The sequence below is a fragment of the Halichoerus grypus genome, chromosome 14, assembly GCF_964656455.1.
Source record: "Halichoerus grypus chromosome 14, mHalGry1.hap1.1, whole genome shotgun sequence".
Classification (NCBI taxonomy): Eukaryota; Metazoa; Chordata; class Mammalia; order Carnivora; family Phocidae; genus Halichoerus; species Halichoerus grypus.
The window spans coordinates 51,757,195-51,773,559 of NC_135725.1; the positions used below are offsets into that span (position 1 = coordinate 51,757,195).

At 36.2% G+C, this 16,365-nt stretch overlaps 1 protein-coding gene across 1 annotated transcript in view; it reads right to left on the reverse strand.

The window, feature by feature from the left end:
- CAAP1 (caspase activity and apoptosis inhibitor 1) overlaps positions 1–12,602 on the reverse strand; it is a 47,626-nt gene extending 35,024 nt beyond the window's left edge. Inside the window, exons 1-4 of the mRNA XM_036122851.2 lie at positions 12,201–12,602; positions 7,872–8,072; positions 6,994–7,078; positions 5,643–5,718 (exon numbers count right to left, since the gene is read on the reverse strand). Coding sequence (XP_035978744.1) covers positions 5,643–5,718; positions 6,994–7,078; positions 7,872–8,072; positions 12,201–12,506 — 668 coding nt within the window. The 5' untranslated portion in view covers positions 12,507–12,602. The remainder of the gene's footprint in view (positions 1–5,642; positions 5,719–6,993; positions 7,079–7,871; positions 8,073–12,200) is intronic.
- Between the last annotated feature and the right edge of the window lie 3,763 nt (positions 12,603–16,365).

Consider the following 16,365-nt stretch of genomic DNA (forward strand, 5'->3'; position numbering starts at 1 on the left):
TTCCATAACACTCATATAGAAACTACTCTGCAGTATACCTTATTTTGAGAATCTGGATTTTTAAATTTCTTTATCTTCTAGAACTGTGATATTATCTCAACAATGTTTATTATCTATAGGGAAACAGTTTCATTTCCATCAAATTCTCCCTCAATATCGCTCACTAAAAGCACATTAATTTAAAATTCATGAAAATATATTAGAGCAATTCTAAAATACTGCGAAGATCTCCCTAACGTATTTGTATTTTTATTCTTCATATATAAAACCTCAATCCTGATTATTTTATTGCACTATTCAAGCTTTAAATATCATTACAAACATATCCTTTAGAGCCTAATCATCTTACATTAAAGGCCGAGCTAATACCTGGTCTCATTTTTAGTGCTCTTTTAGCTATAAAGCTTCTTTTCCAGCCCATTTCTAAATGGAGACAGCACTCTAATTCCAGGCCTCTATATTGACTTATTTACTGAAAATTGTTGTCCTTGTTAAGCAATTGTCATCATCTGTAACATTTGCAGATCTTGTCACTATACCTAACAGTTTTAAAACACTGCAAAATCATAGATGCTGAGGCTTTTAGACTATCTGTAACATGATATAAATTTGTTCATTTGCTTACCTAAGGTGAACTGAAGTGACAATCCCATCCCTCACCCTTTTGGAAATGAAGGTATTTAGAAACTATGGATGTTTTATTTTTATAGTTCCTAAATCTCATTCTTATAAAATTTGTTCTAAGTTAACACTCATTAATTTCAAGTTTTAAAGTAGCACACTGTCAAAAATTTCTTATAACTAATGCTTCTGCTTTGTTATTTTTGGTAGTTAAATAAATTTCTATTGTCTATAAACTATCTAGTCTGTGGTATTTTGTTATGGCAGCCCCAACAGATTATTAACACATTAAGTCTTCACCAAATAGGGAGTTTTACTTTTTCCTTCAAATCTGTGTGACTTGTATTTCTTTTTCATGCTTTGTTAAACCTGTTGGGACTTCTAGTACATTGCTAAATAGGAGTGATGAGAGAAGATATTTCTGCTTGGCCCTATCTTAGAAACCACGCAGGTTTTTACCTTTAAGTATGCCATTAATTCTATGCATTTGCTTTTAAGTTTATTTTATTGTTTTCTTTTCCCCTAACTTCTTGAATATTCAGTTCACTTATTTTAATTATTTGCGGATCAGTAATTATATTTAAGGCTAAAATTTTCCTCTGAGTACTACGTTAGCTGTATCCCATAGAGCTGGTTAATTTTTTATTTATTGTTAGTTTTTAGACAGTTTATAATTCCTCTTCAACCTAAAAGCTGTTGAGCTTTAAAAGATGTAGATAGTGAGGTTCCACAGCCTTTTTGTTCATTTTACTTTACTGCTCTAAAATCAGGACAATAGTTCTTTGAGAACTTTATTGACATTTTATGACCAAACTTATTACCAATTTTTGTGGATATTCCACAGGAGGTGAGTTCTGTTTTCAGAATACAGAATATGGTCTATACCAATCAATTCATTTAGGTCTTCCATATCTTTACTTATTTTTCATCCAGTTAATTTATCATGAGATAGATGAGAGAGATAAAATCAAGTTCCTACTACTAATGCACTTCTTGTTTCACATCATGATTCCCGTTGTTTTTGCCTTATAAAAGCTATATAGAGGAAATACATAGATATATGGCACAGGTAAGGCATATATTCCTGTTAGATCATCTTTGTGGATTTCACATTATTCTAAATTGCCTTTAATTGTCTTGCATAAATCTTTTTGCCCTGAATTCAACCTTCACTAATATTAGAATTGTTATACTTTGCTTGTAAGTATTTCTTCCAGATCTTTTGTTTGGTTACTGACTTTATTTAAGACAAGTAATACCCATAATTTCTTTCTTTTATGGTTTCTGGGTTTTTAGTCTTATTTAAGAACTTCACCAACCAACCACAATAGATTACACAATTAAAGTACACTATTTTTTTTCAGATCATGATTTTCTTGTCTTTTAGTAAAATGTTATGGTTTTCTTCAGAAGTTTCCTGTTAAATGTATTTGAAAGCATATCATAGTTTTTACAACTGGTATTAATAGAATTTTTTTTCTAGTTCCTGGTCACTGAGCTGAAGAATGCGAGTAAAGCATTATTTCTGTGTGTCTGTGAGGATGTTTCCTGAAGAGATTAGCATTTAATTTGGTGAACTGAGTAAAGCATATAGCCCTAGTGGGCAACATCTAATCCCTTGACTGGAATAAAAAAGGCAGAAGGGCAGGGCACCTGGGTGGCTCAGTCAGTTAAGGGACCAATTCTTGGTTTTGGCTCAGATCCTGATCTCAGGGTCCTGGGATCCAGCCCCACATCAGGCGCTGTGCTCAGTGCAGAGCCTGCTTGTCCCTCCCCCTCTGGCTACTTCCTGTGCTCTCTCTCTCAAGTAAAAAATCTTTAAAAAAAAAAAAAAAAAAAAAAGGCAGAAGGGCAAATTAACTCTGTCTGCTTGAGTTCAGAAATCCATCTGCGCTATAACAGGGGCACTCCTGGTTTCTGGGCTTTTGCAGTTAGACTGGGACTTACACCACATTCCCTGGCCTTCAGACTAAGTCCGTGCTTTGCCACTGGCTTTCCTGGCTCTCCAGCTTACAGACAACAGACCAGCAGATCATGGGACTTCTTGGCATCCATAAGCACATGAGCCAATTCCTATAATAAATCTCTTTTATATATCTATACATATCCTACTGCTTCTGTCTCTCTGGAAAACCCTAATACATTCCCTTTATAGATGTTTCTGCTGTAAGAGAGAACAGATGCTGATTTTCTTATGCTTATATATTGTTCCATCTTATCAAATTCTAGTCTTTTTAAAAAAACCTAGAAGCTCTCAGCTATTCTAGGTTTATAACCTTATAAACTAAAAAGAGAAATATTTTTATTTCTTCTTTTCCAAAATTGATCGTATAAAAATTAATTCTTCTCCACCACCCATCTTTCTTTTGGTCTAACTACATTTGCTAGAACCTCTAAGAAAATGTTTAAAATTAATGGCCATAACAGGCTTCCTGTCTAGTCCCTCGTTTTAATTCATTAAGTGGGTAGGTAAGTTTGGTCAAATGTCCTCATCATATCTGAGTAGTTTTCTCCGGTACCTTTTTTACCTATAGCTTATATTAGAAATGACTGCTGAATATTATCAAAGGCCTTCTTAGTACCTACTTATCTGACCATATAATTTTTCTTCTTTAATTTGCTGATACAAATTATGCTAATAGACTATCTAATTAAATTTCCTGTAAATTCCTGGAATAAATTCTACTTGGTCAGTGGTGTAACTATTCACATGATACACTGCTGGATTCTACATGCTAATATGTACTTATAATTTTTACATCTATATTCACAAGTGAGAACACCTATAATCCCCCATATGCTTTTTTCTCACTATTTATGAGATTTGGGGTATTAAAGCTATGCAGAAGTCATAAAGTAAATTGAAGACCTTTTCTTCTTTTCCTAGGGCCTGGAATAATTTAAATAACACAGGTGTAATGTGTTTGAAAAGAACAACAGATGGTATTAATGAATATTTTATTAGATGTAAACACATTACATGCATTGACTCACGTTAAGTAATAATTCAGCTGTGAATCCACCTTGTCTTGGTGTTTTCTTCAATAGATCTCTATTCACCATTCCAATTTCTTCTATGTTTAATCTCTAAGTTTTCTACTTTTGCAGAAAGTTGACTTGGTTTATTTGTATTTCAAAAAAAACCATCCATTTGCTAGTGTCAAGATTGTTTATACAACGCTGCATGTGGATTCATACCAGTCTATGATTATGTGATTACATCTCCTTTCTTCCTGATCTCAATTACAATTGTTTTCCATCTCCTTAATCAGATCCAAAAGGAGTTTCTCTATGATCTGAACTTTACAAAGACACGTTGTGGACTTATTCATTTCTATTTCTTTAGTTTTTTTTATTTCTTTAGTTTTAATGTTTACATTCGTTGTTTCATTTTTCCAACTTTCTTTTGGTTTCCTTGTTATTTTTTAAATTCCTTTAAAATGTGCACTGAGTTCCTGGACTAGTCATTAAACCTATTATTTCTCATATTTAAACCTTCCCTTCAAACTCAGCTCTGTGATGCTAACAATCAAATGAAACACATGAACTCTAATTGAATCCTGGATCAGAATCAGTTTGTTAATTAAAATAAATACACTCTAAATATTTTGTTTTAGTAATTGGGGAAACTTTATATGGCCAATATATTAGAGGACATTATTGAATTACTGTTTATTTTCTTAAAAGTGATAGACTGTCATTTTTAGGAAATGCATACTGAATTGTTTAGGTATGAAATGTTATGACATCTGCATTTTTAAATGATTTATGGGCTGAACTATGTCTCCTCCCTAAAAAATTCATAGGCTGAAGTCCTAACGCCAGTATCTCAGAATATGACTATTCTGGAGATAGGACCTTTAAAGAGGTAATTAAGTTAAAATGAGGCCACTATGGTAGACTCTGGTGTCTGACTGGTATCCTTATCAAAAGAGATTAGAACACAGGGAGAGACACCAGGGGGCACACACACATAAGGGCAACCAAATCAAAAGGCAGCAAGCAACAAGGGGCACCTGGGTGGCTCAGTCGGTTAAGTGTCCAACTCTTGGTTTCAGCTCAGGTTATGCATGATCTCAGGGTCCTTGGATCGAGCCCCACATCTCCCATGTCAGGCTCCCTGCTCAGCAGAGAGTCTGCTTGAGCATTCTCCAGTTCCGCCCTTCCCTCCCCCCACTTCTAAATAAATCTTAAAAAAAAAAAAAAAAAAGAGGCAGCAACAAGGTGGCCATCTGCAAGCCAAGAAGAGAGGCCTCAGAGGAAACCAACCTTGCCAGTACCTTGCTCTTGAACTTCCAGCCTCCAGAACTGTGAGAAATTGAATTTCTGTTCTTTAAGTCAACCAGTCTATGGTATTTTGCTATGGCAGCCCTAGAAAGCTAAAACAAATAGCTCTGGGAGAAAAATGATAAATACAAAGAGAGAAAGCAAAAATAGCAAAATGTTAATGTTGCTGATTTCATTCTATGATTCTTTCAATTTTTAGATAAATCTGAAATTTTCCAAAATAAAAAGGTTTATATTAGCATCCCAAAACTCTGGACAGTTTTTATCATCACAATAGTCAAATTTTATGTACCTATATAAAATGAACCACCTTACTATCTCAGCTGTGAAATGAGACAATTATCAACCTGACATTAATAGATACTAGAAGAATTTTAAGTGTTCTAAACCAATTAACATAATACCTGGTAGACTAAGTACTTAATAAATAATGAGTATCACTAGCAATAAATTCAAATTCCAAATGAGAGATGTGATTCTGCTTCAGGCTGGCATCATTGTTGTCAAAAATGTATGAGTAGTAGTTTAAGAAAATCATCTTAATCCTGAAAGCAATTAACTGTATTCTCATATATACCAAAAAGACCAATCATTACAAGTAAACAAATCAATTCTACACTGTTGAATCATTTTATATAAATACAATACAGAATAACAAACACATTCTTGAGGTAAGAAATCATGGAAGGAACAACAAAGAAATTTTGAAATGTAAATGAAAGTTTTTAACTTACTGACTGACTAAATCAGATCCCATCTTAGTGCCATCATCTGCCTCCTCTTCCATATCAGAGTCCATACCATTGTCACCTTATAAATAAAATAAACTATTGAAAGCAGGCTTATAAAATGTCAGAACAATTTAATCATTACACAAAGTGCCATCTATAAAAGTGATACAGATTCAAGAACTTTATAGTTGTTGAAAGATGAAATTATTAATTGCTTATATTTAAAATGAGTTCCTTTCAATGCCTTATTAGGTATTTTTCACTGCCTTCCCGTTACCTATTTTATAAATACACACACACACACACACACAAAACGTGTCTGTGTGTGTATACGTGTGTGTATATATATACTTATAGGCTACACCCAGATGTATACATCTATTAGCAAAGTTACAAATTCCATTAAACCATTCTAATTTTTTTTAAAGATTTTATTTTTAAGTAATCTCTACACCCAACGTGGGGCTCAAACTCACAACCCTGAGATCAAAAGTCGCATGCTCTACCAAGTGAACCAGCCAAGCGTGCACATTAAACCATTTTACATTTAAAAGAGATATTATCTCTGGAAATCGAAAGTCTCCATTTTTTTGCTTCTTCTCTTGTAATGCTAATGTTAAAATCCTTGTACAATTCCAAAAGAAAAAAAAAAGCCTGAAAATCTAAAATTCTGGGGCGCCTGGGTGGTTCAAATGGTTAAGCGTCTGCCTTCGGCTCAGGTCATCATCTCCGGGTCCTGGGATCGAGCCCCACATCAGGCTCCCGGCTCAGCAGAGAGTCTGCTTCTCCCTCTCCCCCTGCTCATGCTTTCTCTCTCTCTCTCTCTCCTCAAATGAATAAATTTAAAAAAAAGAAACTCTAAAATTCTACAGGTAATAGTGTCACAAAGAAGAGTCACACTTTAGGCAGAGATAAATGTAGGCAAATTGCAAAAATTCTTCCAACTCTGCAGCCAGGTCTTATTAGAGCAAAAGTAGTATAGCAACAGGCAGTTACAAGCAATAGGGATGTAAAGCAGAAAATAAAAAATTATTTTAAGAAAAGCCATCTCAATAATTAATACTTCTTTACAGCATTTTGGGTAAAATTTATTTCATTTTATTATTGTATACAAACTTATGCTCTTATCTTTGATTATATTTGATTTGAGAAAACGAAATACACATCAAAAAGTCTATTCTTGAAAGGCTCTTCTGCTATGTAAGCTATATTTCAAAGTACAAATAGAAAAATTACTCAGTGATTACCCAGTAATGAAATTAAATAATCAAGTAAAAAAAAAGAATAACTTAGGATTTATGCTAGTTATATGTTAACTAGTAAGTTACCAGAGTGCAGAAATACGTATTCTTACCCTCGAGAATCTTCAAGATTTTTTTTTCAGAGAGGAGCTCTAACTGTTCCTGGCACAGTTTTTTAATTTCTTCTATTGAACAGTTCTAAAGAAAATGACATTAAAAAAATACATTTATGTAATATAGTGCCAATGTAAACTAGAAAACAGTAATCATAAAAAATGTCTGGTTAGCAAACTCTTACATTAAAACAAATTAAAAGCCATATAAATCTTTCCATGAGATGAAATCTGTAAAACGGTCAATAACATGTAAACGTTATAATTTATAGACATTTGATGAAAATAAAGTCATGTATAGATGAGAATAAAGTCATGTTTATTATGAAAGAACAAACTAAAGAGTAAGTCAGGTGTCCAGATATTCTTAATAGCAGTCTATTTGTTAGGTAATTCCTCTAAAGATTTACATACTCAAGTGCTGGCTCTATACATCTTAGATCTTCCATGCCCTATTTCCATAACTGTAAAATTAGAATACCATAAATAAATATATGAAAATATTTGTGAATTTAATGAAATGTAAGCTTTTACCAACCAATATTGTATACTGTTACATAGCAGAATATTATTTAAGACACCAGAGTCATTATACCGCTAATTTTGTTACTAAAATTGCCTGCATTTAATAGAATTATTTCCAAAAGGTTAATAAATTCCTTACCTAAACACAGTATACTGCTCCATTTTTTCTTGGCAAACTTTTAAATATACAGGCCATTTATACTTCTCCAAGATCCCATTTTTTAATCTTTTTGACGTAGCTTGAGTTGAAAACATCCAATTATAATTTACATGAAGTAAAATGATTACTATAAAAAAGGTGTTTGTGTATTTCTATATATATGTATAATCCAATAATATATGTAATGAAGTACCTTTAATACATCAGGAAGCATCTTCTGTAACTTTTTCTCGCCTATGATACAGAAACACTGCTGAAGCATTTCTTTTTTGTCTGATATATAGAAACTAACTGGTTTTAATGACACAGTCAGGTCCAGTCCACCTTCTTCAAGGTCACTGTGCTCTGCCAAGAATAATTCTTTTTCCAAAGTCGGCAAAAGGTATTTGGTATCCTAAAATTAAAAGAGACAAAGAACCATTAAATAAAGGAGTATGCATATGATGTCATACATTTACACTTAATAACTACTTCTTCATTAAACATTTCTAAATTCTTTCTTTGCATAGATTATTTACCTAAACCAGTGAAAAATATATTTAATTGTTCAATATTCTTTGATCTTACTGTCTGTACTACAATTAACTTGATCAGTTGATATAAAGTGAAGAGATTATCTCAGGACACACAAGTGAAAATATACTCAATATTTAAAAAAAAAAAGAAAAGAAAATATACTCAGTATTGAGTGATCTACAATTTTAGACTTCTGAACAATTAGGATATTCCTCTAGCATGCCACTCAACCCAAAATTTTATGTATGCATTGTTATTCTTCTTAAATTCATAAAAAGAAATGGGATGGCAGCAAAAATGTTGACGATCACAATTATGAAGTATAACTGCTTACCAGGAGCTACACTCATTTTTAAAACTGCTATGTAATTTAATCATATTCAAAGTAGCCAAGTCATTTAAGACATTTCTGTCAATTTTACCTCCTATCTCCAAAATCCATCCAGTCTCTCCAAATCTACTTGCCATAATCCTGGTCCAAGGTACCATCATCTTTTGCCTAGATTATCTCAACAGCTACTTAACTGGATGTCTTGCATCTAATCTGAGGTCTCTCCAAAAATATACATATACTCATCCTTTTTTTTTTTTTAAGATTTTATTTATTTGACAGAGAGAGATACAGCGAGAGAGAGAGAGACAGCACAAGCAGGGGGAGTGGGAGAGGGAGAAGCAGACTCCCCGCTGAGCAGGGAGCCCAATGCGGGGGCTTGATCCCAGGACCGCGGGATCATCACCTGAGCCAAAGGCAGACGCTTAACAACTGAGCCACCCTGGCGCCCCTATACTCATCCTCTTTATTTATAACCTTTCAACGACTTTGCACTAATCTTGGAGTACTAAAGCCTATCTGGGCCAACATGTTCACTGTTTGTACTACAAACACAACAAGCTCTGAATTACTCAAATATAACCTGTTCTCCCTTCACCTCATTCAGGCAGGGCTTTTGTATGTACCACTCTGCCTAAGACAGCCTTTCCTCCCCATTCCCTCCCCAACGTTATACTCCTAAAATTAACAAATTCAGATATCAATTCAAAAGTCATTTCTTTAAGAAAATCTTCCCTGACTATATAGTTCAGGTAAATTTCTTTATTATATTTTCTAATAAAACTGTTTTAGAGGCGCTTGGGTGACTCAGTCGGTTAAACGACTGCCTTCGGCTCGGGTCATGCTCCCAGGGTCCTGGGATGGAGCCCTACATCAGGCTCCCTGCTCCGCGGGAAGCCTGCTTCTCCCTCTCCCACTCCCCCTGCTTGTGTTCCCTCTCTTGCTGTGTCTCTCTCTGTCAAATAAATAAATAAAATCTTTAAAAAAAAAAAACTGTTTTAAAAGTGGTCCATCAAGTGACAAATGGAAAAACCAATTGTGGTATAGCCATACAATGAAATATTATTCAATTCATATAAAATGTCCCGAACAGGGAAATCTATAAACCTATAGAGACAGGAAGTAGTGACTGCCTAGGGATGGAATGTGGTGGAGGTATTAGGGATGATCGCTGGAAGGTACACATCAGGTTTCTTTTGGGGGTAATGAAAATAAAACTGACTATAGTCATGACTGCACAACTCCATTAATATGCTCAAAACCAGTGAACTGCATACTTGAAATAGGCGAATTGTATGGTATATGAATTACATCTCTATAAAGCTGTTACCAAAAACAACAACAATAATAGGGAACACAGTACACACCAGATGTAATGGCACTCTCAGAATTCTGAGATGTTATCCACATGCCTAATATATAATGACTTCTTTTTTCCTTTATAAATTAGAACTAGGGTTTAGTTCTGCATGGAAATACTAATATTATTAATTAATTTAAAAAAATTTTAAGACCCACAGAGCTATATAGCCCAATAGTCCAGTTCTAATAAGAAAGTTCTTCAAGAAAAAGAAACTATTCTGGAACACATCCCAAAAATGCAAAGCTTTCCAAATCAATCTATAAGGCTAGCATAATCTTGATACCAAAACCAGACAGGATAACTACAAAAATAAAAACTATAAGCTGATTTAACTTAGGAACATAGACACAAAAGGAAGAATACTGAATTCCAGCTGAGTACAATAACCAAACCAACAAACCAAACAGGATCTATCCCAAGACTGCAAGACAGTTTGACACGAGTTAATTTACCAATTTATTAAAAATTACATTGTCAGATTGAGGGAGGAAAATTATGTGATCATCTCAACAGAATGCCATAAAACCATCTGATAAAACTCTACAACCCTCAATGAACTAGGAATTGAATAAAATGTCCTTAACTTGATCAGAAGTATCTTTCACAACCTTTGGCAAATATACTTTTGGATGGAACATTAGAAGGGTTCCCATTAAAAAAACAAACGAGAAAAAAATTCCTATCATTGCTTCTGTTCAACACTACACTAAAAGTCTTAGTTAATGTAAAAGTACAAAAAACAAGAAATTAGTGCTGAAAAAAAAAGAGACAAAATCCCCTGTTAGCACAAATTTTTGAGTCAATTTTAAACTAGTAATTAATACTGTGGCTAAATACAAGAAAATACATAAAAATAAATGGCTTTCTGTGCTTCCACAACTCCCAATTTAGAGATGTAATGTTTAAAAATATTAGAAGAAAACAACAGTTTTAAGATAGGTTGGGAGTATGGAAAGATCTTTCTAAACACAAAATCCAGAAGGCAAAGAATAATATTATTAGTCCTGACCACAAAGAAATAAAAAACTTCAGTACACCATGGACAAAGTTACAGTAACATTTGCAATATACCTTACACACAGGATTAGAACCCAGACTTTATATAGAGAGATTCAGAACTTACCAGTAAAAAGCTCAAAACAACCAAAAAGAAAAATGGCCAGAGAATATATTTATGCAATTTACATAAGAAGGAATCAAATGGTAAATAAAAATATTAAAATGTTTGAATAATCAGGAGTATATAAATCAAAACAAATGAAAAATTGATTTCACCCGCTGACAAACTTTTCAAAAATGGATATAGTGAGTATTTGCAGAAATGGGTATTCTTTTCTAATGTTTAGACTATAAATCAGTAAAATAGTTTTTGGAAAGCATTTGGTGGTACCTACCAAACCTTTTTAAATGCATAAACTTTGACCCAGCAATTTCACTTCTAAGATTCTACCTAAAGTATTTGTTGGGCAATATATACGTACAAAGGGTTCATTTTCACATTCTCTGTAACAGCAAGAAAACTAAAAATCTAAATATTCATCAATAAAGATAAAATGGAATATCCCGCAGTCACTAAAAAATAAGACAATATCTAATTCAATGGGAGGTAATATCACAATAAAGCTTATGTGTAAGAACTTAAATACATATACTTGACAAGAGTTAATGAAGAGGCTGCGTAGCAAATAAAGGGGGGGGGTTAAACAGATTCTCATGCTTTCTCCTTTATTTCTGTGTTGTATAACTATTATGTATTCATGCTTTCGTTTTATAATACAAGCAAACGGCTTTTTTTTTTTTTTTAAACGGCGGTATCTTGGTAGATCGATGGAGTGTAAAATACATGGCTTTTATAATCAGATACTGGATTCAAATTTAGGTCTTACTAACAAACTGTGACTGTGGGTAAACTTCATTAATCTCTCTGAGCTTCAATTTTCTCATCCTGTAAGGCGGAATTAATCATAAACTACTAAAACGTGAAGATGAAGAAATAAGTAAACCGTGGCTCTCAAGGGCGCTGAAGGCTAGTTCCCGACCCTTACTTTTCAGGTAGACTGCTACTGGAGTGGAAAGGGGCCAAAAGCAAAGAGGTAGATGATCAGCATATCCGGAAACTTTAAGTTAAAGGCATGGGAGTGTGCGGTTCACCGGTATTTAGTAACATGAACCTCAAGGAGGGGTGGAACCTTGGGATCGTAGCGCTAGGTGAGCTACAATAAGAGCCCCATCCGTCGCCACAGTCCGCTCCCCGCCAGTCTTCGTCGCAGAACACTGCGGCTCCGAGAGCAGCGAGAAGGGCGCGCACGCACCTGCTGCAGGGACCCGGAGACGCTGGAGGATGAGTCAGTGCTCCTCCGCTTCCGGCGCTCGCTGCGCTCCACGCTGCTCCCTCCCCAGCAGCTGCCTCCACTCCCACCGCCGGTGACACTTCCACTGAAGCTGGTGTTCCCACAGCAGGTGACGCTCCCGCAGCCGCTGGTACTCCCGCAGCCGCTGGTGCTTCCACTGCCGCTACTGGCTAGGGCGGGCACCAAGTCCGGCGCCGTGAGCGCCGCGGCCGCTTCCTGACCGCTTCGTTTGCGCCGCTTCTCCCGGGAAGACTTCTTCCCCGTCATGATCCCCTGCTGCAACCATCCGGCAAAAGCCGGCCGTCTCTGAAGCTACCTAAACCCCGCAGCGGCGGCGGCTACGGACGGCGAGCGCTGGCGTCGCAGCTTGTGCGTCACTTCCGGCCTCGTCGCAGAGGCCGGGAGGCGTTCCTGGAGGGCGTGACTGGCACCAACCGTGCTTCCTTGCGAAAGGTGGAGGTTGGCTTGAATTTGGTGGAGGGCTAGCAGGTTGTCTTGAACGTTAAGGTTTCTGTGCTTTTCTGCAAAGGACAGAAGGTGAAAGTTTACAGTAGCAGTTTGGCTTATTGATACTTCTTTTCAGGTTTTGTCCTATACACATACGCAGTAAGCTATGGTGTAGTTTTTTTATTTGTCTTCCAGTGTTTGTTTATGACACTAAAATGTAACAGAACTTGGGGAAAATCTCATTAACATCATCAGCGGGGCACATTTTTTGAAGTGTATTTTAGGGAGTTACACAGGAATAGGGTTTTGTGCTTCCTTGTTTTTCCCCATTAACACTAATTTTTAGGCATGTTTCCTTTTCACTTCTAAAGGCATTTGGGTCTAGTATTTCACCATATTTCTCTTAAATGCTGGCATTTAGGTTGTTGCCAGTCTTACATTTTACAATGTAAACAGCTATGAACAGCTTAAGAAAAAAAATTACATTATTTTCCTTATGGTATTTTGTCCCCCCAAAACAAATTGATCAGCACCTTCTTTTTCTTTTTTTTAAGATTTTATTTATTTATTTATTTGAGAGAGTGAGCGAGAGAGCACATGAGCAGGGGCAGAAGGAGAGGGAGAAGCAGACTCCCCTGCTGAGCAGGGAGCGGGATGCATGGGGGTCTCCATACCAGGACCCTGGGATCATGACCTGAGCAGAAGGCAGACGCTTAACCGACTGATCCACCCAGGTGCATAGCACCTTATTTTTCTTGTCCTATTTAATCAGATTCCTTTGAGAAAGATCAAGCTAATTTAAAATGTCATCCATACACTGAAACCTTAAAATTTTTTCTAATATATGATAATAGAGTTTTAACTTGCATTTTTAATTTTATTTTGATTCAAGTATAATTAATGTACAATGTTACATTAGTTTCATCTGTATTATGTAATGATTCAACAATTCTGTACATTTCCCAGTGCTCATTAAGATAAGTGTACTCTTAATTCCCTTTATTTATTTCACCTATACCACCACCCATCTCCCATCTGGCAACCACAAGTTTGTTCTCTGTATTTAAGAGTCTTTCTTTGTTTGTCTCTATTCTTTCCTTTGCTCATTTGCTTTGTTTATTACATTCCACATGTGAGTGAAATCATATGGTTTTTGTCTTTCTCTGACTGCCTTATTTCACTTAGCATTATACCCTCTCGATCCATTCATTTTGCTACAAATGACAAGATTTCATTCCTTTTTATAGCTGAATAATATTCCATTACATGTATATAATATATATGTATTATATATATATTTACCACATCTTCTTTATCCATTCATCTATCAGTGGACATTTGGGTTGCTTCTATATCTTGGCTATTGTAGATAATGCTGCAGTAAACATTGGGGTGCATATATATCCTTTGATTTACAATTTTGAATACTTTACCATTAGTTGGAACACTATTTCCTCATCATTAAGTGCTAATAAGTTTAACCATTTATCTACTGAAATCAGTGTGTTGACCTGATAAATGTACATAAATTATTTATGTTGGTGAGATGGGAGAAGGGAGCAGGGATAAAATACTGGCATATCAGTGTTTCTATTTTTTCTCTCTCCCTTCCTTCCTCAAAAATGCCTTTTCAGACTAGTTCTTGGTTTTCAAAGGAGAAGAAGATAAGAAGGCTTAAAGAAGAGTTTAGGAGTGCACAGGATTGGTAAGGAAGTCCCAGGCCACTTTTTTTTTTTTTTAAAGATTTTATTTATTTAATTGACACAGAGAGAGAGAGGGAGAGACAGCGTGAGAGGGAACACAAGCAGGGGGAGTGGGAGAGGGAGAAGCAGGCTTCCAGCTGAGCAGGGAGCCTGATGCGGGGCTCGATCCCAGACCCTAGGATCATGACCCGAGCCGAAGGCAGTCGCTCAACCAACTGAGCCACCCAGGTGCCCCCCAGGCCACTTTTAGAAAGAATTTGAGGCAAGAAATGCAAAAGAAAAGCAGCAGTGCATGAGGGCAACAAATGGAAGACAACTGAAGAGAATTTAGGGAGCGTTTCTGGAGATTATTTATTTCCTGCATCGAGTGCATGAGGGACAAATAAAGGACTTAAGTGAGTTTTTGAAAACTGAGTATGTGTCATAGGTTTATCAGTGCTAGATTTTGTGGGCTGCTGTGTAGGATTTTGGAAACACAAGCCAGGTTTTAAAATCAGGATCAAGAATACATATTTTTAAAAATTGCCATCATGTGGCAAGGGTGGTCTCAGCAGGGGCTTTAGCCACAGAAGAAAAAAGATAGGGCCTGGGGCAACACTAGCTGAGTGATAGTAATCCTAAAATTACCACTTGAGGGACAGAAAAGCAATTTAAAAAAGAAACTTCCCTTTGATCACATTTCCTAACTGTCTCAGCCATTCAACAACTTTTAATAAGTGCATAAAACAAAACAGATGCAGGGGTAATTACAGCCCTGTGAAAACAGCTGTCTCTACCCCCTGGCTCCACCCTTAGTTTTGCCTTCTAAGGTAAATGCTGAGACTGAGCATATTGTGCTCTTGGAAGTTCTATATTGGCCTCATTAAGTATCTTACCTGAAAGGATTGAAAGTATTATGTTCATAGAATAAGCACATAAAATTAATAACATGTAACATTTGTAACCTTGTTACGGAGTGAATTGTGTTCCCCAAAATTTATATGTTAAAGTCCTAACTCCAAATGTATCTGTACTTAGAGATAGGGCCTTTAAGGACATAATTAAAGTTAAATGAAGTGGGGGCGCCTGGGTGGCTCAGTCGTTAAGCGTCTGCCTTCGGCTCAGGTCATGATCCCAGGGTCCTGGGATCGAGCCCCACATCGAGCCCCACATCAGGCTCCCCGCTCCGCGGGAAGCCTGTTTCTTCCTCTCCCGCTCCCCCTGCTTGTGTTCCCTCTCTCGCTGTGTCTCTCTCTGTCAAATAAATAAAATCTTTAAAAATAAAAATAAATAAAGTTAAATGAAGTCATGAGGGTTGGAGCCCTAATCAGATAAAACTGGTGTCCTTATAAGAAGAAGAGATAACCAAAGATCTCTCTCCCCCTGTCCCTGGTCTCCTTCTACCCTTTCCCTTCTCCCCTCCACCCCCATCCCACTCCCCTGTGAGTACACAGAGGAAAGCTTAGTGTGAGAAGGGAACCAGCTGTCTACAAACCAGAAAGAGAGATGTCATCAGAGATCAACCCTGACAGCACCTTGATCTTGGACTCTTAGCCTCTAGAACTGTGAGAAAATACACTTCTGTAGTTTAATCCACCCAGTATGTGGTATTTTGTTATGGCAACTTGAGATGACTGATATAAACCTACGATGGTATGTATTAGCCTGGATAGTTGTATATTAATTACTGGCTACAAATTTTTCCCTTATAAAATCAGTTGAGAAGCTTCTCGGTTTCTACCTCATTCTACAGCAAACTGACAAATAGTTCCCATATTTCTTTGGCTGGAGCAAGAAGCCAGGACGCTGCCAACTAGATGGCTTAAGAATTTATCCATTTGGCAGATGAATCCCAGTCTTTGTCCACTCTTCCATATTCTTGTTCTAGAATACAAAGGCATTGTTTGACCACTGGTGATAGAGTACAGAATAGACAAAATCCACACCTTCATTAACTTATATTCTGGTAAGAGAAGCAAACCAAAAAACCACACAAT